The sequence below is a fragment of the Ailuropoda melanoleuca genome, chromosome 15 (genome assembly GCF_002007445.2).
Source record: "Ailuropoda melanoleuca isolate Jingjing chromosome 15, ASM200744v2, whole genome shotgun sequence".
Classification (NCBI taxonomy): Eukaryota; Metazoa; Chordata; class Mammalia; order Carnivora; family Ursidae; genus Ailuropoda; species Ailuropoda melanoleuca.
In genome coordinates, this window is record NC_048232.1 from 20,929,019 (window position 1) to 20,954,718 (window position 25,700).

The 25,700-nt window shown below is 46.4% G+C and overlaps 1 protein-coding gene across 4 annotated transcripts; it reads left to right on the forward strand.

Moving 5' to 3' along the window:
• Positions 1-1,213: 1,213 nt before the first annotated feature.
• Positions 1,214-25,011, forward strand: MSRB2 (methionine sulfoxide reductase B2). Of its 4 annotated transcripts, none has more exons than XM_034644055.1 (6): positions 1,214-1,390; positions 9,828-9,928; positions 14,018-14,094; positions 19,385-19,492; positions 22,664-22,733; positions 24,259-25,011. In XM_034644055.1, exons 1-6 carry the CDS (start codon positions 1,279-1,281, stop codon positions 24,361-24,363), a joined length of 573 nt encoding a protein of 190 aa, XP_034499946.1. In that variant the 5' UTR covers positions 1,214-1,278; the 3' UTR covers positions 24,364-25,011. The 4 variants fall into 4 exon arrangements, with proteins under 4 accessions (XP_034499946.1, XP_034499947.1, XP_034499948.1 ...); XM_034644056.1 differs by having other exon boundaries at positions 19,388-19,492; XM_034644057.1 differs by having other exon boundaries at positions 19,415-19,492.
• The last annotated feature ends 689 nt before the right edge of the window (positions 25,012-25,700 follow it).

The window sequence follows — 25,700 nt, forward strand, 5'->3', positions numbered from 1 at the left end:
AAAACGAGGTTGATCACTTAACATTGAAGTGCTGTGACATCTTTGATAATATTATTTACCCAAAAGAAAAGGAAGCACATATGCATACAAAGATTTGTACAGGAAGGTTCCTAGCAGCTTTATTTCTAATAAGGAAAAATTGGAAATAATCTACATGTCTATCAATAGATGACTAGATAAATACATTGTGGTATATCCATAAATGGAATACTACTCGGCAGGAACAGGGATTGCATTTATATGCAACTCAAGAAAATGCAAAACAATCTACAGTCCATAATATATACAATTCTAGCAAATGCAAACACAGTAAAACAAATCAGTGTTTGGGCTGGGGGGGTGGGAAGTGGAGTGGGGAACGGCAGTGGAGGGAAGGGAGGGCGGCGGGGAGAACCATGGGGAGGCGGTGGGCATGCTGGAGCAAGTAGGTGGGCACGGGAAAGGGAGCTAGGGAGGCCAAGGGGAGGCCGGTAGGGGTAGGAGCCCGAGAGGGGTAGGAGGAGGTACCGCAGAGGGGAAGAGCTGGTTAGTGGCAGGACTTGGAAGGGTGGACGCGGGGGTCGGAGAAGCCGGGAGAAGCCACCGGAGGAGAGAAGCGGGGGTGGGGGGGATGGGGGGTGGAGGAGAGGCCGGGGTAGGCGGGGCGCGCGAGGAGGGAGGCGGGGCGCGCGAGGAGGGAGGCGGGGCGCGCGAGGAGGGAGGCGGGGCGCGCGAGGAGGGAGGCGGGGCGCGCGAGGAGGGAGGCGGGGCGCGCGAGGAGGGAGGCGGGGCGCGCGAGGAGGGAGGCGGGGCGCGCGAGGAGGGAGGCGGGGCGCGCGAGGAGGGAGGCGGGGCGCGCGAGGAGGGAGGCGGGGCGCGCGAGGAGGGAGGCGGGGCGCGCGAGGAGGGAGGCGGGGCGCGCGAGGAGGGAGGCGGGGCGCGCGAGGAGGGAGGCGGGGCGCGCGAGGAGGGAGGCGGGGCGCGCGAGGAGGGAGGCGGGGCGCGCGAGGAGGGAGGCGGGGCGCGCGAGGAGGGAGGCGGGGCGCGCGAGGAGGGAGGCGGGGCGCGCGAGGAGGGAGGCGGGGCGCGCGAGGAGGGAGGCGGGGCGCGCGAGGAGGGAGGCGGGGCGCGCGAGGAGGGAGGCGGGGCGCGCGAGGAGGGAGGCGGGGCGCGAGGAGGGAGGCGGGGCGCGCGAGGAGGGAGGCGGGGCGCGCGAGGAGGGAGGCGGGGCGCGCGAGGAGGGAGGCGGGGCGCGCGAGGAGGCATGCGTCCACTCTGCCGGGCCCCGTGCGCGGCGTCATGGCGCGCCTGCTTGGGGTGCTATGGGGTCTGCCCTTCCGAGAGATTCCTCTGCGGGCTGTAGGGGGCAGAGCGGGCAGTGGCGGCGCAGGGGCCGGTCTCGGGGACGCAGGTAGGACGCGGGCCGCGCAGGCCCCGCCGCCGCCTCCTGGGTTTCGGTTTCACTTCACCTGCCTGGACTAGGGGTCCTGAGCGCTGGTTCTGCACCTGGCGCTTCCTTCTCGAGAAATTTCTTGGGTGCGCCCGTGTCCGCCCCTCCTTGCGGTCCAGGACGGTGGGTTGTACATTTAGAGGGGTGTGGGCGGTTGTCACCGATTTCCTCCCCCAACCCTACGTAAAATGTCGGGCTCAGGAGCCCCTGGTGCTTATCCCCGGACTCCAGGCGAACAAACGCGGTGGTTGGTTGGGTCAGCGACCCGGCACTCTGCGCTCCCTCCTGTAATGGCCTGTGGTCTGTTACACTGTCCCCCTCTTAAATTCTTGTGCTTCCTTTCCCAGGTGGGAAGCAAACAGTTCAGACTTTGGATTCCTGTGGATTTGCTTCCTGCCCTGCTGTTTCTATGTGTGTGTGCCCCGGCCCCAGGGAGATGTGTGGGCTAATAACTCGTTCCCTTTTAGACTGATAATCTTTGTTCGTCAATGGCTGAGAGACAGACCAGAGAAAAGCGTGTGTGTGCGCGTGTGTGTTTCTTCGAAATGAGTTTGGCTCCTCTGTTAGATTGGGGCACATTTGCCTTTTTCGCCTTTTAGTATGGAGTCACCCGTGGAGACCTGTGTCAATTGCCCTGTATTTCAGGTATATTTCAGGGTAATTTAGCGCTCCCTGTGTTTTGGCTTCATGGGCAACTGCCCAGCTGTCCCATCTCTGAATCCGATTGTCTTATGTGTCCATTGAAGAAATGTAAAGATACCTGTTTCCTCTGAAAACGTATCCAATCACTTGGAATTCTTTTAATCCCCTGAAGTTTTCAAAATGTAGTTTTAAGTAAATAAAATCACAGGCAGTATGGAGTAGTGGCTGATCCAACATGACTTCCAGTCATGGCCCTCAGCACCCCTCGGTGTCTTAGCCAATCTGATGATATTCGTTGCATACCTACTGTGTGCCAAGCATTGGTTTTCTGAGAACCACAGGCGATGGAAATATTATGTGGGCTGGAGCTCTCCTCATCCCCCTTGATAGGATAGTGGTTTCAATGGAAATGTGTCCTTTATGTTTATGCTAGTGTTGTCAGAAATAGCCCTAATGAATTGCCTTAGGATCTAAAGTTCTTCAGCATTTAAAATTTGGCCAGTCTCCAATACATAACAGGAGCTGTGTAACTTATCAAACACCCCCTCCTGAGAATTTATTCCAAGGAAATAATTCAAAAGAAGAAGCTATGTGTAAAAAAAATGTTTCTAACAGCACTACTCTTAGAACCAGAAACTAGCTATAACCGAAATGTCCTTCAGTTAAGTAATGCTTAAATAAACCAGAAAAGTTCAATTCAGCAAACTGTTACAAGCACCCATTAAAAATTATAGACAGGTAATAGTTTGGTGGCTAAGGGCTTTGGTGTTGACAGTGCCACTTACTGGCTGTCTTTGGGCACGTCCTGAACTTGGTAAGCTTAAACCTGTTTTTTTCTTCTGTAGAATAAGGATAACGATAATAGTAGGGTTGTACAGAATAAATGAAAAAAAAGTAAAATGCTTCATCATAATGATTGGCATTTAGTAAGCACACAATAAATGATAATTATAATTACATAAATAAATGGAAAGGACAAAAGTGTAGCTACATTTAACCTATGTTATAGACTTAGGAAGGTTGAGAGAGAAACGAGAAGACGTTGATAGTGATGGAGGACAGTTCCACAGCACTGAGATTTCTGATATGCAAGAGGCACCACCCCTATGATTTTGTCGTCGAGACTGACAAGAGCAAACTGAAAGAGGAAAGTAAGAAGTATCCTGGAGAAGACTGTTGTTTCAGGAAAACATTCTAGAAATACCCTGCTAGGAAACCATCTTGAGCATTGCTTGAACCAGTCTAGTCACTGGGGTGGGAAGGGAGACTAGTCTGCAAATTAGAGTGGGCTGAGGGGTTCTTTCTATACCTGTTCATAATAGATTCCCTTAGTCTCAACAAGTATTTATTGAAACAAGGCTTGTTTGTATGTGACACTTGGCAGTATAGCAGCTACGGCCAAAAGGTTAACAAAACCAGAAGGAGGTAACCAGTAGGTGACCATAGGACCAAGAGGAGGGTGTTCTTTAAAGATGAGAAGATGTAAGCCCTCCCCAGGAAACACATGACCAAGAAGAAAGACAGCCTGTGCAACCCACAGCACAGAGAAAGGAACCCAAAGGAATCTGAGTTTATCAAAGCATAGTTCAAAGAAAAGCTGTGTAGCTAGCTAGTACAACAGCGAGAGCAACCAAGTCTTCTGGTGGTGAAGATAGCAAGAAAATGCAGAGGGAATCTGGAAGACATGCGGCCCCAAAAGGACCAACTCAAGGTGCAGATGATGTGGCTTGAGGACAGAAAACACCTCAGTCACACACAAAAGGACATGAAGACCAGTGTGGAATCATCTCTGGCCACTGGTGGCCAAGTGACCTTACTCATTCCTAAATTCTCACTTGTTGTGTGTCGTATGTACAGGCACCTAAATTGCTGTTTGGTAAAACTGTGCAGAATTTACTCCTAATGCAACATTCATTCAGAATGTAGTTGTTTCCTAAAGCATAGTATATTAGTTGGCTGGAACAGCCACAACAAAATACCACAGGCTGGAAGGTTGAAACACAATTTTATTTCGTCATCATTCTGGAGGCTGGAAGTTCAAGATCAAAGTGTCAGCAGGGTTGGTTTCTCCTTCGGTCTCTCTGGTTTGCAGATGGCCATTTCTCTGTGCTCATGCATCCCTAGAGTTTCTTCCTCTTCATATAAGGATACTGGTCAGATTGGTCCCATCCTTATGGCCTCATTTTAACATAATCACCTCTTTAAAGGCCCCATCTCCAAAATACAGCCATATAGATTACGGCCCGCCCATATGACCTCGTTTGGCCTTACTTATCTCTTTAAAGGCCGTATCACCAAATACATTGCATTCTGTGGTACTGAGGATTAGGACTTCAACATATGAATTTTGGGAGGACACAGTTCAGCCCATAACACCGTGGTTACAGAAACCTCTCTAAGTGACCCAGACCACATATGTGCTGACCTGAGAGCACCTAGCTGACCCCGGGCAGTTTGGTATCAAGGCAGAGTTCGTCTTCTCTTGACAGAGTCTTCCAGGCTGGCAGATTTTCAGTTAAATTTTGCATAATTGGTGCTCGAAGAGCAACTAGTCTGAACGTTGTTACCCACCTATGAAACCTTTCATGCACATAGTGTAAAAGGTACATAGTGATAAGATTAGTGGAGTCATGAAAAATGTACTTTCTGATTTAGATGAAGGAGTAATTCTTCCATCTAACAAATATTATTTTTAAATTTTAAGCTAAAAAAAAAAAGAAGAGGGAGAAGGGGAGTATCTGAAAACAAGTAGTCACTGTAATAGGTATAGTAAAATACAGAATGATTGGAGAGGGAGCTGGGGTCTCATCTGGGACTCAGACTTTAGGTTCAAAGCTGAAGTGTAGGAGTCCCACTGAATTTTAGCCCTTCTTGAAGTCCCACTTTCTGGTGTCAGCTGCTGTATTGTGTTGCATGTGGAAAGACACTAAGGGCAACGCTTCCAGGAGACAATCCAGGTTTTTTTCCTCTAATCCATTCCACTTCCTACCCAAAAGGAGAAGGGAAGATAATAGCGGCTTTCCAGATTATAATTCCCAATCTTAGTACCAAAAGTCAGTTTTCCTCTTAGAAATCCATAGAAATAATGCACGATCTTTGCCAAAGCCAAGAACGTAGGTGGAGCGACATGGCAGGACAGGTACTTGAAGGGTAAAGAAAGTGTTTTATCACGGTGCTCTGTTACTCCTTTCCTTAACAGAGGTCAGTGATAGGCAGGGTTCGGGTTACACACATTGCCCTCAAGACCAGCTTAGATTCTGGGAGGAGGAATCAAATCCTACTAGCAAATCCTGCTCTTGCTCTTGCCTTCCTTTTTTTCACTGTTTGAGGTGGCCCTTGTGTGACCAATCCCGCTTAGGTCATGCTGACACATTGGCACTGACCGAATTTTGAATCTTGCCCTTTGTTGAAGGTTTATGAAATACACACATCTCTCAGTCTTTTAAACTGCCTAAAATGGAATGCGTTCCACTTTCCTTATAGTTCAACACATAGTTCACATCCATTAAAACCAGTTCTAATCCTGCTTGCCGTGGAGCCCAATGCAGGGCTTGAACTCATGACCCTGAGATCGAGACCTGAGCTGAGATCAAGAGTCTGACTGACTCAGCCACCCAGGTGCCCTCCCACTTACTTGCTCTTAAAACAACAGAAACACCTTTCCCTGCTAACCCAGCCTGAAAAGATTTCACAGTGTTTCCGCCACTCAGTTGGTGGTGGAGCTGGGATTGCTTTGCAAAACTCTGCTATTGTTACCTTGACTAGTAATCTAAAGCTTATACAGTCAGTAAAATTTTCACAACTGGTCTCCCATAGTTCATCTACTCAAGGTCAAGGTCAAGAACAGCACTCCACAGCTCTCCCCTTTCTCCTAAATCATCAATTTAGCCTCTTCACTGGATCATTCCCAACAGCATACTAGAATACTGTGATCTTTCTCATCCCAAGGAATGCCTCGACCTCACTTCCCCTTCTAGCTACCTCCAGAACTCCTGAAAGGACTTACCTGTTTGCACTGTCTCCCTTTCCTTCCTCCTATTCTTTGTATCAAATCTCTTCCAGTCAGATTCACACACACACCCACTCCTTCAACTAAACTGCTTTTTCAGGGCACCGCTGACCCCCACATTGCTAAACCTAATGGTTAATTATTAGTCATCCCTGTCTAGGACACCACATTCTTGCAGTTTCCTTCCTACCTCTTTGTCACTTGTCCCCGTCTCCACAACCTGTGTATCTTGGAGTGCTCCAGGCCTTGGGCCTCTCTGTCGTCTCGACAGTCACTGACTTGGGGATCTTCCAGGCTCATGGCTTTAAATAACAGTGTAACACCGAGGAGTCCCAAATTTACGTTTCTTTTTTTTTTTTTTTTAAAGATTTTATTTATTTACTTGACAGAGATAGAGACAGCCAGCAAGAGAGAGGGAACACGAGCAGGGGGAGTGGGGGAGGAAGAAAGCAGTCTCATAGCGGAGGAGCCTGATGTGGCTCGATCCCATAACGCCGGGATCACGCCCTGAGCTGAAGGCAGACGCTTAACCGCTGTGCCACCCAGGCGCCCCCCAAATTTACATTTCTACCTTGGACTTCTCCCCAGTTTCTAAATCTACATATCCAGCTGCCTACTTGACATCTCCATTTGAATATTGAATTTTGAAAAGACTGAATTTTTATTAAGCCTCCAGACCTGTTTCTCCTGTAGGCTTCCCCAGCTTCTGCTCAGACCGAGAGACTTGGAGCAGTGCCCCTTGACCGTGTTCTTTCTCGTACTTCACATCCGCTCTGTCAGCAGACCTTCCAGCTCTGCCATCAGAATACGTCTCGTGTGTGACCCCTCTAAGCTGGCCTGCTGCTGCCACCCCGACCCAGGACTGTTCCATCTCTCAGCCAGGTTGTTCAAGTGCCCTCTGTCCCGGGTGCCCTGCTGCAGCCTTTGGCCTGCTTCAATTTCTTTTAGTATATCAGCCAGTAATCCTTTTAAATATGCTAGGTCGTGTCATGCCTCTGTTTACATCCAATGATGTCCACACTCACTCAGAATAAAAGCCATCATCCTTAGGGGAGCTTCAAGACCCTCATTGATCTGCCCCCCTCCCCATTAGCTTTCTGCTCTCCATTTCTAACTTTCCTGCTCACTCCACCCATTCCCCCTGGCCTTCTTGCTATTCATCAAACATGCCAGGCACAACCAACTAGTTTTTTGTCTTGCCTACATGCTCTTCTCCTATACATGGCATATTTTCTCATTTCAGTGTGACAACATTGAACAGTTTGGGGCAGTGAGAAAAAAGAAGTGGTGCAAATAGGGGAGGGCATACAAATTAGGAGACTTGAAATCATCTCTACTGGAGATAATGGTGCCCTGAGCCACGGTAGTGGCAGAGGAGTGAGAATGAGCAAATCCTAGAGTTAGGAATTAGAACCAACAGGGCTTGGTGCACAGAAAAGGGAAGAGTCGTGCATGATGGCCTGGCATTCTGGTTTGAAGCATGGGTCAATGAGCTAAAACACAGGAGAGGAGGGGCAGATTTGGGTTGGGGCAGGGGAGCTACATGAAGTCCTTCCGTGTATGGTGTTTGAAATGGGACATCCTCGTGGAGATATCTGGGTGTAGCTATATATGGATCTGGAACTCAGCAGAGATCTAGGATGGAGGCTAAACTAGATTTGGGAGTCTCATCATGCGGATGGTTCTGTAAGCTACTCGTTGGATGAAATCACCCAGGGGGCAGGTGTGGTGTGCTGATAGAAGCGAGCCTAGGACGGGTGGATTCATCTAAAGAACACCAGTATTCCAGGGACAGCTAGAAGTGGAAGGCAGTTAACAGGAGAAGCAAGAGTATTGGTTGCCATGGAAGCCAAGCTAAATCAAAGCTGCCACAGAAGAAATCAGGTGTCAGTACTATGGAGAAGTGAGAGAGAAGGATGACGTGTTCTAGGTTTTACCGAGAAGTCCTCAGTGGGCTCTCTGAGAATGTGTGCAGTTGGGGGGGGCGGTTATGTGTCTTCAGTGCGTCATACCCAGAGGCGCGTGATGTTGGCTTGCCCCACTCTTGGTGATGCTAACTTGGCTTACTTGGTTAAGGTGGTGACTCATACATTTTTCTGTTGTAAAGGTACATTTTCTTCCTTTGTAATTAATAATATTTTGAAAATGTGACTCTTCCATTCTTCAGCAGTCTCCCCCCCGGGGTTTTAGAATCCCCTGATGATTCTTGATTGAATCAGTTATTATTTTAGTGATTATAAAGATTTTTTTAAAGGTTTATCATTCTGGGCACCTGGGTGGGTCAGTCAGTTAAAAATCTGCCTTTAGCTCAGGTCATGATCCCAGAGTCCTGGGATCGAGTCCCGCATCAGGCTTCCTGCTCAGCGGAGAGCCTCCTTCTCCCTCTCCCTCTTGCGGTTCCCTGGCCCCCTCCCACCCCGGTTGTGTTCTCTGACTCTATCTCTCTGTCAAATAAATAAGTAAAATCTTTAAAAAAAATAAAAGGTTTATCATTCCTTGTCCATTTATTACTTGGCATTCTGCCTGGTAACTCTGAAAGCCACAGAGCAGTAATAATTGTCACATAAATACATTTTGCTTTGCTCCCCAAGAAATGTGTTCTAGAAAAATTGTGTGTACCTGAGCTATATTTTCATAGGCAATTTCAGAGATGTATTTCTAGAATAAACAAGAAATCCCCATAGCCTTGTAAAAAGCATTTAAGAAAGGACAACTTTTAATATAGTTAACAGATTAAAAACCTTTTAATAAAATGTAAACAATCATAAGCAATCAACAATATATAATACCGAACATACCATATTGTATAGTATTACGAGCTAGCAACGAAGAGAGACGTTTTTTTCTTACCTGAAAGATAATTAGGGCCTTCTTTTGGCAACCAAAAATGAATTTCAAATATGATTTTCAGACATGTTTCATATTTGGTGGGGACACCACAAAGATGTCTGACCTCATCTTTGTTGCTGTGGTCAGGTTACTACGCTTCTGGGCCTCTATTTTCTCATTTGTAAGTCGAGGTGGACAGATTATAAAATCCTCTCCAATTCTTAGTGTTGGATGATTGCAACATTGATTATAAACGTCAGGCTTCCTACTCCCCTTTGGCTAAAGAGAGTATTGTCCTCATTGCTCTATGTACCCAGTGGGCCAAAGTAGTAAGACTGAGGCATAAGAGTAGATTCTGGTAGGTCTCCGTTTCCTTTTAGGGGCATCGACTAGAGGAGTCTCTCCTTTTTTCCACACAAAAAGATTTTTTAATAAAGACCTCCGTTGACAAACAAAATCAGAGAGATTTTTATAAACCAGCCAAGGTGAAGGGTTTAATAACCCGCTAGCTCAAGGTTCCTTCCTCTGCAATCACTCAGCCACTCCCGGCTGTATCCTGACAGGAAATACTCCTCCGAACACAGTAATAGAAGGATCAGTTTCTACCCCCGGGTACCAGAGGGGAATTTATTCGGCATTATTTCGTATTTCAGCTGCTTCTTGCGCTGCTGTGCCCCCGCGGGACTGGAAAGCTGGCTGTCTGTTGCTGCTCCTTTCTTGTTAAACTAATGAGTCAGTTGAAGCATTTTGTACTGGAGCTTTCTGGTCCCTGTGAAGAGGGAAGATGCGGGAGAAGGAACGGACGGCCTTGTTCTGCTGGGTGGTCATGCAGCAGAAAAGCTAAAGGAGAAAAGCTAAAGAAAAACGTCATTGTGCCTTTCTGTTTTAATTCTTAAAAATCCCTCTTGAACACCCCAGGGTCTCTCACAAAGCATGAGCCGTCTCTCACCAAGAGCGAATGGCAAAAGCAGCTGACTCCAGAGCAATTCTATGTCACGAGAGAAAAAGGCACCGAACCGGTAAGCCGCGCGGAGGCTCATTTTGTGATCGGATGGGGNCCCCACACCCCCACCCCCCCCACAGCCCCGCCTCTTGCTTGGTGGACGGCGTGTGGCACCTCCGGCTGTTCTGGCGGCCGTTCTCTGTAAGGCTGCCAAAGAGGGGCGCCTGGGCGGCTCAGTTGGTTAAGCAGTTAAGCGGTTAAGTGTTTATCTCTGTCTCAGGTCATGATCCTGGGGTCCTGCTCATCAGGGAGCCTGCCTCTCCTTCTCGCGCTCCTCCTGCTTGTGCCTTGTGTGCTCTCACTCTTTCTCTCTCTCTCTCTCTCTTTCTGTGTCAAATAAATAAAATCTTCCAAAAAAAAAAATGGCTGCCAAATCCAACCGCATCCCTCCAGTGCTAACAGTCCCTCAGTGGCTTCCGTCTACTTCCAAGGTAAAGAGATAAGTTTACAAATGGCCCTGCAGGCTCTGCTCCCTGTCTTCTGCCCCTGTCCACATCATCTCCACACTTGGACCACACTGCCATCTCTCAGCTCTCAGACACCCTGGGCTCCCTTCACCCTGAGGCCCTTGAGCCCTGCATCCTTCTTCTCTCACCTCTTCTCGCCCTGTTCATTCAGACCTACCTCTTAGTCCTCAGCCCCAATCCCACGTGCTCAGGGGAGCCTTTTCTCAGTCCCAAGCCGGGTTGGCTTTTTCCAGCACTTGCCCTCCAAAGCATTTACCACTGTTGGGACAGCCCTGGCCCCTAACAGGGTGCCTGGCTGGAGTCTGCACTGGGAGAGTAGATTTTTGTGAATACTCAATGAGTGCAGGCTGGGAGGCACAAACAGTATTTAAACGGCATTCATCAAGCGCAGCTTCCATTCATTTCTGGAAGGAATTGTCCTCAGTGGTTCCTCATTGTAGTTCCATTTTCCCAGCACAGCGTTTCTTCACAAGTCGTGTCTTAGACCCAAATATAGCCATTGGACTAGAGCTGTTGGTCGTGGTTATTAGACGTTTTCGTTTGTGAAGCAGACCCCACGGAGTGGAGCACAGTTGTTTTGCAGAGTTGTAGAGTATTTGTATCTTTTCTTTAGCCGTCCCTGCAAAGGTCAGACCGTTGCCCATGTTGACGTGGCCTTATCATCATGGGGCACCCTCAGCTTCTCCGATGGTAAAGTCGTTAGGCCAGCAGATCCCAATAGAGTCTCGTAAAGTACTGGTATTTTTTAACAATCCTTCCTGGGGAAGGAGACACAGTCATTATTGCCGATGGCTGGGGGGCCGCGTGTGATGCTCGGTGCGCAGTTGGGTGTATATGGAATATTTAAGCCAGCCCTTTCTCAGGGACACAGCCAGGCGGGGTTTGGTACATAGACAGCGCCTGGAAATGAGCTGACAGATGTCGAGGGGAATAAATCTGTGGGATTCGCAAACAGATGGCGCAGTATACTCTGCATTTGGCCATTTTACAAAACGAGCATCATCCATTATTTTAAGTACTGTTATAAATCCCTTTCAGTTGATCCATTTCCACGTGTAACTTTTCAGAATATTGCAGAACCCACTGGAAGCCTGGCTAAGGCAAGGGAAGGAACACATCTCAGATTTCTGTTTGCTAACTCAAACTTAAGAATTCTGTTGCACGTGTTTTGCTCGGGCAGCAGTAAAAACATGCACTCTACGAGCCACAGCGAAGTTGTGCAGCAGCACAGAGCTGAGAGCGTACCAGCTGCAAGGCAGCTCTCAGTAGAAGCGGGTTTCCTGCAGGCCTTCCTCCGTGCGCCCTGCAGATCTGCTCTCCGCCTGCTTCACTCTGCTCTGAGCTCTGGGAAGAATAACATTACTCCCTTCCCTTCTGACCGGTGCTCAAGTTTGGCCAGTGGATGATGCTAGAAAGGTCAGAGGACACGAGGGGTGCCTGGGTGGCTCAGTCAGTTAAGCGTCTGCCTTCGGCTCAGGTCAGGATCCCAGGGTCCTGGGATCGAGTCCCTCATTGGGCTCCCTGCTCAGCAGGCAGCCTGCTTCTCCCTCTCCTCCCCACTCGTGCTGTCTGTCACTATCTCTGTCTCTTAAATAAAATCTTTAAAAAAAAAAAAAAAGGTCAGAGGACGCGACAGAGAAATCGGGGTCCAGGGTCCTCTGGTGCAAGCTGTAGCTCCCGCAGGCTGCCCTCACCGACAGGCTCTGGTCACTGCCCCTTCCTTTGTCCCACGGGCCTAGTAGGGGTGGGGTGTCTTCACCCTCCCTTGTTGGTTTCCATTGGCCCTGTCTCCACCTTTGTAAATCATTCTGTGTGAAATTATGTGCAAATCACCCCTTTGAGTGTGCCGTCTGTTTCTAACAGGTATGTTGTAGTAACCAGATCAAAGGAGGGAGAAGTCCCCTTGGTCCAGACAGACTGCCTTTGGGCCACGGTGGCAGAATACCACAGACTCAGGGGCTTCAACAGTGGACGTTTATTTCTCACAGTTCTGGAGGCTGGAAAGTCCAAGATCAAGGTGCTGGCTAGTTCAGTTCCTGGCTTTTCCTCCATCTCTGTAACCTTAGCACCCAGACCAGCACTGGGTACACACCAGGTTTTCGAGTGAATATGAGAACGAACAACTGAGATAGAACTCGAGTTTGGCTCTAAATAAATGATAGGACTTCTATAGACTTGAGGTAGGAGGAGGGAGACATGAGGAAACCAGTCTAGGAGGTAGTGGATAGGTGTCACTTCAGAAAATGCCTCAGCTAAGAACTCCTTTGTATTTATTTATTTTTTTTACCGTGATACCTGTTGCCTGTTACTTCCTCTGCTCACCTGTCCCCCTGCAATGACAATATTCTATTTTGACTTTCGTCAGACTGGATCCTATGGTGTAGGCTTTCCAGATCAGCTTCAGGACAGGGAGCCTTTTGGCACGGGTGTCTCGCCAGCCCAGCTGGGAGGGGTGTGAAACTTTATGCCAGATGCTGGTTTGTGCCAAGGTTGGGGGCCAGCATCCAGGGGGACGGGCCATAAAAAGACCAGCTTACCTGTTCAGGTTTCTGCAGCTCAGTTTAGAGTCTTTAAAGAGGGAAAACATCCAAGTGTGCCCAGATGGTAGGCTCAGTGGGTTATTCTGAAATTGTCCATGATGCGGCTCACTGAAAATGTGCTGTTAATACTACCACCAGGAATGTGAATGTTTGACCTGTGAAACTGTTGAGTTGGGAAATCTAGAAAGGGCAGAAGAGTCCAGCTTATTTCCTATGTCAGCTCTGTGACTTGGTGACCCGTTCTGGCCATTGGCTTCTCTTTCATCCTGTAGAACGGGACAGTGCTGGCCACCAGAGCCTGGTTATGGATCTTTCGTGGTTGCTTGTGTGAGAGCTTTGTTGGTTTTTTTTGTGTGTGTGTGTCCTTTTAATTTACTTTAACAAAAGGAATTAGGCAAGAAGGTCTTTGTTTCTTTTTTTTTAACAATGAAATCCAGTTTTCACAATAGCATTGTGAAAAGTACTGACTTGGCAGGCTCGTTCCTCAAGTCTCCTGTGTTCTTCTTCCTTTGAAAACCTACAAACTCTTTAAGCCACAGTTAATGAAGTCATTTCATCAAAGTAGTAACTTCGGTGCGGGGATAATCTAACTCATTATTTAAACATTTATTAAGCATGCCATGTCCTAAGGACCATGTGAGGCATGTTAAAGGCACAACCACGAGCCCACAGAGCTATGCTTTTTATGTATTTATATACTATCTTTAATTGGAGATTTCAGAGTTTTTAGATCATGGACTGGATTCCTATTGTATTAACTCTTTTGAGATGAAGACTGAAATCTTACACAATCCAGGGGACTGTTCTCTCACTTTTTCACAGACTTTGATGTTCTTGGATGAAAGGTGCTATATAAATACAAAGCATTATTAATGTCATAATTTGAATATTTGGCACAATGAAGGCTGGGTTGTGATAAGCCTGCAAGGCTGGCTTCATTGGGCGGGTTATAATTTCCTCCCCAGTGATATTTTCACTTTGTCAAATTAGTATAAAAGTTCCTTTATTTGGGGACTGAATCTGGGGTTTAAATCTGCTGTATCATCTCCTGCTGGTGTTATGAGAAGCCTACAGCTGATATATCTGATTCACTTTCAGCCTTTCAGTGGGGCCTATCTGAACAACAAGGACTCAGGAATGTATCACTGCGTGTGCTGTGACAGCCCGCTCTTCAGGTAAGGATCGAGAGAGGTACTGAAGGACAACAGCCCTCCAGATTTCTTACAGCTCTGTCTCATTTGAAGCCTGGGACAAATACATGCCCGTGTTGTTTTTAATTGCCCTCCTCATTTGCCATGGCTGCTATAAGGAAAGCTGTTTCTAAAAATACTTGCCCGTCTTGATTATTTCCAGCATTTAGAGCAGTTAACGAGACTTCTTAGCCTATATTCTTCTTCCTGTATCCCCGAGAAATAGCAAACAAATAAAACTTCGTAGGCACCTTAAGATAATGCTATTAGAATATTTTCCTGGGAAAGTATTTAAAGAAATCTAAACCATAATAGTATTTGCTCAGCCATGTGATTAAAACTATATCTCTCCCAGGGAAAATGGGTTTATAATTTAATTTGGGAAATGTAGAATTTTATGAGGATAGATTCCCCACAGTGCTTGACAGTAGTGAATGCCATGCCCTCTTCTATATAGCTAAAAGTAAATTTAATTGTCCCTTGATTTCAAAGCCTCTTTTAAGTCAATCAGGATCTGAAATCTCTCAACAAAGGCTTTTTTGTTTAGACATGCAGGAAACAGTCTTAAAAAAGTAGATTCGATGAAGAAGAAAGGAAAACATCTTTGAAGTCCTGTTTTCAGAACTTCAAAGATGTTTTCCTTTCTTCTGCATCAACTCTAAATTGGTTTAGAATAAAATATAAATCAAGCCAGCTCTGTGAATCTTCCATTAGGCGGTGCTCCGTTACATCCTCTGGGCTTGCAGCAGACTGGGCTTTCTTGGGCTGCTGGCTGCTAATGTGGGTGAATTTGGAAAGCCAGACCCCGCCTGCAAGGATGAGGAACAATTAGGATTGATTTCCTTTCATGCTTACGGAAGGGCAGGTCTTTGCTCAGATTCATTCACTGTGTCAGTGGCTGGTGAGGAGACGTCTAACATAGCAGTTGGCCCGGGATGGCCTGGGGAGAACTAAAAGAAGGAGGTTAATCTTAACAAAGTAAAACATGGGACGCATATTTCTGAGACATCAGTTATTCCTTGACCTTCGGTTCTGTTAAGTTGGAGAAACAGGACCTTGAGATGGCCAACCTGCTTTTAGTCAAAAAAGGTATAAAGGACCGCCTTGGTACACCGTGGTAACCAGATAGATGTTCTCTGTCTCTGGACTGTGAAGACAAGAGATGAGAAATGGTCCTTGGAAGAGCATTCTTCTACTTGGCATTCTTCATTTTTTTACTTCATTGGTATTCCGGTTTCGGCACTAGCAAAGTTGAGACCTTTTCCTACCCAGTGCCCACCATCCCCTCACCACAGCGGCCAGTCATGGACTCACAGAATGTTGGAGCAGGGAGGGACCTGAGACCAGAGCACAAAGCTCTGTCCAGTAGAAATTTCTACGATCACGGAAATGGTCAGTGTCTGCTCTGTCCGATATGGTAGCCTCGTGTGGCTCTCGAGCACTCAAAATGTTGCTTGAAGAGGAATTTTTAATTTTATTTCATTTTAACCAATTTAAACCTAAAAGCGCACATGTGACCAGTGGCTACTCTATTAGCACAATGCTTGTCCAAATTAGGGAAGTTGAGTGACCAACCACAGGTCACTGAGATAGCAAAGCAGCCAAGACTAACAGGAAAGCCAGCCGATTCTCCAAAAGCCCGTTTACCAAAGGCCAGTACACTGAGCTGCCAGTTCACCAACCTTATTTGTTTCTTTTCTAATCATTTAGTTTTAATTGGAAAGTTTCTACTTTCTTAAGGACTTTGGAGTAAGTTTCTGTTCCATTTTACTGCTGCTGCTGCTATAACTGAGACTGGGAGAAATAAGAATATATTTATAAGAATCTTTTATGTTCCAGAATACACTCTTCTTACAGATGTATTTGTTTGTAGGAGAGATGGTATAGCAGAGTGGCTAGGGTGCTTCGGTGTACATCCTGGCTCCATTGCTGTGTGGCCTCGGGCAAGTGTCTTAACCAGTCCATGCCTTGATTTCCTCACCTGTAACGTCGTAGCAGGATAGTGGCACTGACTTCAGAAGCTGTTGAGGGGATCAGCTGAGTTAGGAAGTAACACACACGAGGGCCCCTGCGTCACGCCTGGCACATGCCGAGCGCTCAGTACATGTGAGCAGCAATTCTGCTTAGAGCCAGCTCCTTCTTCAGGCTATCTCTATGGATACATCTTTGATAATGAGGAATTCTTGCGACTACGTGGTAGTTAATGGGAATCTGTAAGTGGAGATGATATTCCTGAGCATGCGTCCCATTCAAGGGGAGAGTCTGAGGATTATATTCTTGTTTTGCCTCTCATTTTCCCCCCTCTCTCTGTCCCCAGTCTCCAGCCTTAATAATAGTGAGCAGGGGTGCAGGAAAAATAAACATGCCTTCAAATGCTTGTATAGGTAGAGTCAAAATGAGGAGAAAGGTGGTCAGCCGAGAAAGAGTCAGCTAGACGTGGGACGGCTGCCTCCGGGCAACTGGGCTGCCTGCTGCCTGCACCACTGCCGTCACGCACGACCACCGTGGCGTGTGCTCCGGGAGACGCGCCTCCTCTCCAAAGCCGATCCAAGGTTCCCGGGTCAGGAACGCTCTCAGGATGTTATCGCTCCCCTGGGGACTCCAGACTGTGGCTTTATTCACCTTGGAATCATGTGACTTTGCTCCTGCTTCCCGTGTTCCCCTTTCTTCTCCTTCCCCCCTGTATACCAATTCTGGAAGTGTTTATTAAAAGCCACTGTCGGGCCACATACTTCATGCTCCTACATCTCCTTAGGATAGAGGGAGTCTGAGAGCCTGATGTGACTTGCCTTCTTACGTACATCTGGATGTCCTACATGGTATAAGGAGCTAAGTAACATTGGTGAAAAGCCTTTTATGTGTTCCATTCCTCCAAATGAATGGAAATTCTTCTAAGATGCTAGAGTTGTCAGTTCTCACCAGGTGCCTCTGCTGTTGTTTGGGGGCTGTGGAATTTCCAGAAATGAAGAAAAACCAAAGCAAATAACCATATAACAAACATGCAAACACATAACAAAAACAAAACAAAACAAAACAAAAACACACCTCCAAGTGTATATGAAAAGAGATGATCCAGTATGGCTTTAGTTTTCCAAGGGAGAACCTTATAGTCTGCTAATCATTTAAATATGTACATTGGAACTTCAAACTGGCCTTAATGTTAGATTTCCACTCCTAAATTATGTATGATGGGCCTCTCATATTACCTGGTGAAATCTCCAGATTCTGTATATTGCATCAGTAAAGATTTATTGTTTCCCATAAACATTTTAAATGACTTTTTATTAGTCTTAGATTTGTTCATTAAAAAATTTATTATATTCATAATTCTCCATCAAAATGCCTTTAATGATCACTAGTTACATGTTACGTTAAGAGTGGAAAGGCTGTGATTAAAAAATACTTAAAATGTTTTCCCCTGGGCCAGGGTGGCTCAGAAGAATAGTTTTGAACCCTTTCAAAAAGGGTTGCAAAAACAATTGGACCCACGGCTGCTCAAATTTCATGGATATCTGTCATTCACAGTAATGATTTTTAAAAAAACGTAGCTACTGACTTACGTATTATGTATGTCTGACACCATGCTAATACAGTCTACCTGGAAAGTATGTCAGGTAATCCTCTCAGCAACCTTGTGAGGTAATAAGGCCATTACTGTTCTATCCATTAGGTCACTGAGGCTTTAAAAGATTAAATAACTTGCCAAGGTCACACAGATGTATCAGAGCCTGGATTCATGCCCAAACCTTTCAGAGCTCAAGGCCCTTACTCCTCAAAGTTCTAAAATCCTGGTCTGAGGACCCCCGGAGTTCCTGGGACCTTTTTAGGGGATCTGCAAGGCCCTCTCTTTTCTAACTACATGCCCCATGAGGCCACTTCCTCTTCCAGTACTTCAACCAAAATAATAGTGCAGCAGATCGAACGCAGAAGCACATATGAAGAGTCAGTGGTCTTTCCTTGTTTAAGCTACACATGAAAGGGATTTGCAGAATTGTAAAACAATGCAGCTCTTCTCGCTAAATGTCTGTTTCGTTTCGGAAAATATAATTATCATCAGAAGAATAGGTTATTTATGTTACTAGGTAATAAATTTATAATTTTTAAAAATAACATAGAAATGTTTTTAAATTCTGTTATAATTTCTAATTTATTAAGCATTGATATACATAATTCATGTAAAGAAAAGAGATCCTCAATAATTTTTTAGTATAAAGCAGTCTCGAGATGAAAATGTTTGAGAATGACTGTGTTACACTAGACTTTCTGCTGGGGTTTGTGGTCTAAACTGAGCTTCTGTGTTCGTAGTCTAGGGGTTTGATTATTTGCCACTTTGCCTTCTCTTTGCTCAGCTTTTTGGGGGTTTTTGTTTTTTGGGGTTGGTTTTTGTTTTTGCAGAGTTTACAATGCATTTCTCTCTCCCTTCCTTAGAGAGAGAGAGGGAGAGCCGCGTCCCTGCCATTACAAAACTTTCACTCTTTTCCTAGGGCCACTTAAGGGAGCTGCCCTTCAAAGCACTTGGAGAGCTGGTCTGTGGCGAGTGGCTTCGTTTGTTGCCCTCCCACTCCTGTGGTCGGCGCCTCTGGCCCTCTCCCACCTCAGCGTCGTTAGTTCCTGTGGGACTTGCACGGCAGGGACTGGCTCAGATGCCCCGGCTTCTGGACTAATTATCACCGTTCACGTTCACAAGCACTAACCTTGTGCCCTGAGAGCATCTCCGTAAATCCTCAAGGCATCCCCCTAACATAGGTGCTTTCATCCGTGTGCTACCGATGAGGCCTGGAGCGGGTACGGAGCTGCCCGGCGTCACCCAGCTAAGAAATGGCAGAGTGGCTTTGGAATCCCTGCAGGCAGGCAGGTAACCCGAAGGTCCCGCTGCAGACAGTGGGCGTTTCATCAGGCCTCACGCTGCTGGGCCCAGACCCTCATGTCCTCCTATGACCACGACTGTCTCATTTCCGTTTCCCCCTTTACTGCATTTAGAGCCCTTGGATTTGATCTGAGTTTCCTGATATGCATCACAGGTCACAAAGCCCCTAGTGTTTTTCGGTCCCTGTCAGACATGGAGAGAGAAGCCTTCAGCATCAAAGGAACAAGAGATCCTTTGACGGTGATGAGACGTGTAAACCGTGAAAGTGCAGTGGGTGAAGTTCCCATGGAACGGATTGCTCCTGTAACTGGCCTTGAGATCTGGCAGAGGAGAGAGGGGACCAGACCCTGCTTGGTAGAAAAATGAGTTGGGGCATAAAATGCTCTTTGTATGTTAATAACGTCTCAGCAGCTGCCGGGTGCGGAATGTCTTCCACAGTTCCGAGAAGAAGTACTGCTCCGGCACTGGATGGCCTGCGTTTTCGGAGGCGCACGGGACATCCGGCTCCGATGAAAGGGACACGGGCATTCTGAGNCTTCATGCTCCTACATCTCCTTAGGATAGAGGGAGTCTGAGAGCCTGATGTGACTTGCCTTCTTACGTACATCTGGATGTCCTACATGGTATAAGGAGCTAAGTAACATTGGTGAAAAGCCTTTTATGTGTTCCATTCCTCCAAATGAATGGAAATTCTTCACTGATGCTAGAGTTGTCAGTTCTCACCAGGTGCCTCTGCTGTTGTTTGGGGGCTGTGGAATTTCCAGAAATGAAGAAAAACCAAAGCAAATAACCATATAACAAACATGCAAACACATAACAAAAACAAAACAAAACAAAACAAAAACACACCTCCAAGTGTATATGAAAAGAGATGATCCAGTATGGCTTTAGTTTTCCAAGGGAGAACCTTATAGTCTGCTAATCATTTAAATATGTACATTGGAACTTCAAACTGGCCTTAATGTTAGATTTCCACTCCTAAATTATGTATGATGGGCCTCTCATATTACCTGGTGAAATCTCCAGATTCTGTATATTGCATCAGTAAAGATTTATTGCTTCCCATAAACATTTTAAATGACTTTTTATTAGTCTTAGATTTGTTCATTAAAAAATTTATTATATTCATAATTCTCCATCAAAATGCCTTTAATGATCACTAGTTACATGTTACGTTAAGAGTGGAAAGGCTGTGATTAAAAAATACTTAAAATGTTTTCCCCTGGGCCAGGGTGGCTCAGAAGAATAGTTTTGAACCCTTTCAAAAAGGGTTGCAAAAACAATTGGACCCACGGCTGCTCAAATTTCATGGATATCTGTCATTCACAGTAATGATTTTTAAAAAAACGTAGCTACTGACTTACGTATTATGTATGTCTGACACCATGCTAATACAGTCTACCTGGAAAGTATGTCAGGTAATCCTCTCAGCAACCTTGTGAGGTAATAAGGCCATTACTGTTCTATCCATTAGGTCACTGAGGCTTTAAAAGATTAAATAACTTGCCAAGGTCACACAGATGTATCAGAGCCTGGATTCATGCCCAAACCTTTCAGAGCTCAAGGCCCTTACTCCTCAAAGTTCTAAAATCCTGGTCTGAGGACCCCCGGATTTCCTGGGACCTTTTTAGGGGATCTGCAAGGCCCTCTCTTTTCTAACTACATGCCCATGAGGCCACTTCCTCTTCCAGTACTTCAACCAAAATAATAGTGCAGCAGATCGAACGCAGAAGCACATATGAAGAGTCAGTGGTCTTTCCTTGTTTAAGCTACACATGAAAGGGATTTGCAGAATTGTAAAACAATGCAGTTCTTCTCGCTAAATGTCTGTTTCATTTTGGAAAATATAATTATCATCAGAAGAATAGGTTATTTATGTTACCAGGTAATAAATTTATAATTTTAAAAAATAATTTAGAAATGTTTTTAAATTCTGTTATAATTTCTAATTTATTAAGCATTGATATACATAATTCATGTAAAGAAAAGAGATCCTCAATAATTTTTTAGTATAAAGCAGTCTCGAGATGAAAATGTTTGAGAATGACTGCGTTACACTAGACTTTCTGCTGGGGTTTGTGGTCTAAACTGAGCTTCTGTGTTCGTAGTCTAGGGGTTTGATTATTTGCCACTTTGCCTTCTCTTTGCTCAGCTTTTTGGGGGTTTTTGTTTTTTGGGGTTGGTTTTTGTTTTTGCAGAGTTTACAATGCATTTCTCTCTCCCTTCCTTAGAGAGAGAGAGGGAGAGCCGCGTCCCTGCCATGACAAAACTTTCACTCTTTTCCTAGTGCCACTTAAGGGAGCTGCCCTTCAAAGCACTTGGAGAGCGGGTCTGTGGCGAGTGGCTTCGTTTGTTGCCCTCCCACTCCTGTGGTCGGCGCCTCTGGCCCTCTCCCACCTCAGCGTCATTAGTTCCTGTGGGACTTGCACGGCAGGGACTGGCTCAGATGCCCCGGCTTCTGGACTGATTATCACCGTGNGTAAAGAAAAGAGATCCTCAATAATTTTTTAGTATAAAGCAGTCTCGAGATGAAAATGTTTGAGAATGACTGTGTTACACTAGACTTTCTGCTGGGGTTTGTGGTCTAAACTGAGCTTCTGTGTTCGTAGTCTAGGGGTTTGATTATTTGCCACTTTGCCTTCTCTTTGCTCAGCTTTTTGGGGGTTTTTGTTTTTTGGGGTTGGTTTTTGTTTTTGCAGAGTTTACAATGCATTTCTCTCTCCCTTCCTTAGAGAGAGAGAGGGAGAGCCGCGTCCCTGCCATGACAAAACTTTCACTCTTTTCCTAGTGCCACTTAAGGGAGCTGCCCTTCAAAGCACTTGGAGAGCGGGTCTGTGGCGAGTGGCTTCGTTTGTTGCCCTCCCACTCCTGTGGTCGGCGCCTCTGGCCCTCTCCCACCTCAGCGTCATTAGTTCCTGTGGGACTTGCACGGCAGGGACTGGCTCAGATGCCCCGGCTTCTGGACTGATTATCACCGTGCACGTTCACAAGCACTAACCTTGTGCCCTGAGAGCATCTCCGTAAATCCTCAAGGCATCCCCCTAACATAGGTGCTTTCATCCGTGTGCTACCGATGAGGCCTGGAGCGGGTACGGAGCTGCCCGGCGTCACCCAGCTAAGAAATGGCAGAGTGGCTTTGGAATCCCTGCAGGCAGGCAGGTAACCCGAAGGTCCCGCTGCAGACAGTGGGCGTTTCATCAGGCCTCACGCTGCTGGGCCCAGACCCTCATGTCCTCCTATGACCACGACTGTCTCATTTCCGTTTCCCCCTTTACTGCATTTAGAGCCCTTGGATTTGATCTGAGTTTCCTGATATGCATCACAGGTCACAAAGCCCCTAGTGTTTTTCGGTCCCTGTCAGACATGGAGAGAGAAGCCTTCAGCATCAAAGGAACAAGAGATCCTTTGACGGTGATGAGACGTGTAAACCGTGAAAGTGCAGTGGGTGAAGTTCCCATGGAACGGATTGCTCCTGTAACTGGCCTTGAGATCTGGCAGAGGAGAGAGGGGACCAGACCCTGCTTGGTAGAAAAATGAGTTGGGGCATAAAATGCTCTTTGTATGTTAATAACGTCTCAGCAGCTGCCGGGTGCGGAATGTCTTCCACAGTTCCGAGAAGAAGTACTGCTCCGGCACTGGATGGCCTGCGTTTTCGGAGGCGCACGGGACATCCGGCTCCGATGAAAGGGACACGGGCATTCTGAGACGTGTGGACACCTCGTTAGGATTAACTCGCACCGAGGTTGTCTGCAAGCAGGTGGGGTGTTTTGTGTTGTTTTGTCTGTTTGGTTTTCCCCGATGCTGCCCCGGCCCAGGTGCCACAGAGAGCGTTTGTGGTGTGAAAACATGGGAGTACTTTTGTCACTGCAACACGGGGGGTTTCTACACTTGCTGCCTCTGATCCCTCCCTCCCATGATTCTGGGCTCGGAAGAGAAAGAACCTTCCTGAGCCACTCTGAAATAGCCTTTCCTGGTTCGAGCCTTCCAGAGACAGGCCAGAGTGAGGGTCTGAAAGAAGGAGTCGCCCAGCACATTGTTTTGAACGTGGACAGGCAGCAGGATGGCCCAGGGTGCTGGGCACCTCTCCGCCTCCTTCCCACTCTGCAGCGTGTCACCAGCAGTCAGAGGGACACTGCAGGTGATAGCGGCACAGGATTCCTTCTGCGGGTCTGGTAGGAGACGGTGCCTTAAATCCAGGCGACAGGTTCATTNTGGCGAGTGGCTTCGTTTGTTGCCCTCCCACTCCTGTGGTCGGCGCCTCTGGCCCTCTCCCACCTCAGCGTCGTTAGTTCCTGTGGGACTTGCACGGCAGGGACTGGCTCAGATGCCCCGGCTTCTGGACTAATTATCACCGTTCACGTTCACAAGCACTAACCTTGTGCCCTGAGAGCATCTCCGTAAATCCTCAAGGCATCCCCCTAACANGCACATTGTTTTGAACGTGGACAGGCAGCAGGATGGCCCAGGGTGCTGGGCACCTCTCCGCCTCCTTCCCACTCTGCAGCGTGTCACCAGCAGTCAGAGGGACACTGCAGGTGATAGCGGCACAGGATTCCTTCTGCGGGTCTGGTAGGAGACGGTGCCTTAAATCCAGGCGACAGGTTCATTTTTGTATCCTTGGGTGCTCACTTTTTTAGTTTTTTAGAACACCAGAGGCAAGCAGATAAACATAGCCTCGTCTTATCATCAGCAAAAAACCATATACTACAGTGGCTGCAACATTATCAAGTACTTACCTAGGAATTGTATTAATGCCCTACATGCATTGTATCAATTAATCATCACAACAGCTTTATTAAGTAGGTATAATTATTTGTCCCCATTTTATAGGTTAGTAAATCAAGGCCTAAGTTAAATAACTTGCTCACATTCTCACTGATGGCTGTTTACCGCTACTGTGCTCTCCATTCTTTCTTTTTTTTTTTAAAGACTTATTTACTTACTTGAGAGAGCAAGAACATGCCCTCATGACTGTGGGAGCTGGGGGGAGGGGCAGAGGGAGAGAATTTCAAGCAGACCCCCCCACTGAGCGTGGTTCCCAACTGCGGCTCAATCTCATTACCCATAAGATCATGACCTAAGCCAAAACCAGGAGTCAGGCGCTCGCCACCCAGGCGCCCCTGCATTCTTTCATTTCTTACGTGCATTCTGATGTGATGGACTTTTTCCCCACCCAGACGTCAAACACCAGAGTGGGGTGGCCATATGGGGTTCCCCTGTCTAATTTCACGTAAAGAGCTTTGTCTCAGTGGAGAAATGACAGAGGCTTCTCTCCTTTGCAGTGTGAAGCCCATCTTGGCCACGTGTTTCCTGATGGACCCGGGCCTAATGGTCAGAGGTTTTGCATCAACAGTGTGGCCCTGAAGTTCAAACCAAGGAAACACTGATGTCTCCAAGGATTCCTTTCCATCGCCACTGCTTCATTTACACGCTCAATTTTCAGTTTATGTGAGTGACTCGTTTTATTTACTACCAAACTAAGCTAAGTTTGCTGCTGGCAAGCAAGTCCCAGCTTCTGTAATTGACTTACCTGGAATCAGCCCAACCCGACTCCAGCTTGGATGGTGGAATTTCACAGAATGACAGAGGGGCAGCCACATTTGACTTCTGTAGGCTTTGCCTGGAACCAGAGTGCATGACTCTTTGGGGACATTAAGAAGCCAATGGACTACAAGCCAAAAAGTTCCTACAAAACTACCTTGAACTTCCCATTGCGTTAAGTCCTTTGTGGACATATATAGGTGAGGGATCAAGAGAAAAGAGGAGGGAAATACGGGATTAGAGTAATCAACAATCCCAGCATTGAAAGAAGTACCAAGGACTGGGATTATGGAAGAGCAGCATTTGGGAGGCACGCATGGCGATCAGTGGGATGCATGATTCTTTTTCAAAATTTTAAAATGTCTTGAACATTCTGGTTTCATCCTTTCTACTGGCAAATAAGTTCCAATGGGAGTTTGTTAGATTTCTGTGGTAATGCATAAAAGTGGCTACAAAGTTAAGCTTTAAATGTTCAAATAAAATATTTAGTAAAATTTTCTGTGTGCTTTTTGTCTGAGCCTATGAATTTGCTCTTTATAAAAACAACTCTGCGGGGCGCGTGGGTGGTTCAATTGGTTAATTGGTCTGCCTTTGGCTCAGGTCATGATCCCGGGGTCCTGGGATCAAGCCCCACATTGGGCTCCCTACTCAATGGGGTGTCTGCTTCTCCCTTTTCCTCTGCCCTGCTCCTGCTCTCTCTCTCAAATAAATAAATAACATATTTTAAAATCTGGAATATTTTTAAAAAATCAAAATCAAATACCCCAAAAAATTAGATTACGTGGTAGGAGCCATTTGGTTATACCAACACTAATAGGAACTCAACTGTTTTACAAATTGAGAGTCTTGAATAATTTGCTATTGAAAGTGTTTAAATTATTTGAGACATATTGGACAGAAAGAAAATTATTCCATTTTTACTCCTTATTAGCTTGTAATGCATTTTGCAGCTCTTTTAGTGGTTACCTTGGAAATAACAACATGCATTCTAAACTTGTCACAGTCTTATAAAAATTATTACTTTTTGCTATTTCTCCAAGGATGCTAACCTCAAAACACTTTAACCCCATTAACACCTTTCCATATTTTGTGTTACTATCCCTCTGTATTTAATTTTACAGGTTTTATTTTTTTAAAGATTTTACTTGAGAGAGAGAGAGAGCGGGGGCGGGGGTGGAGGGCT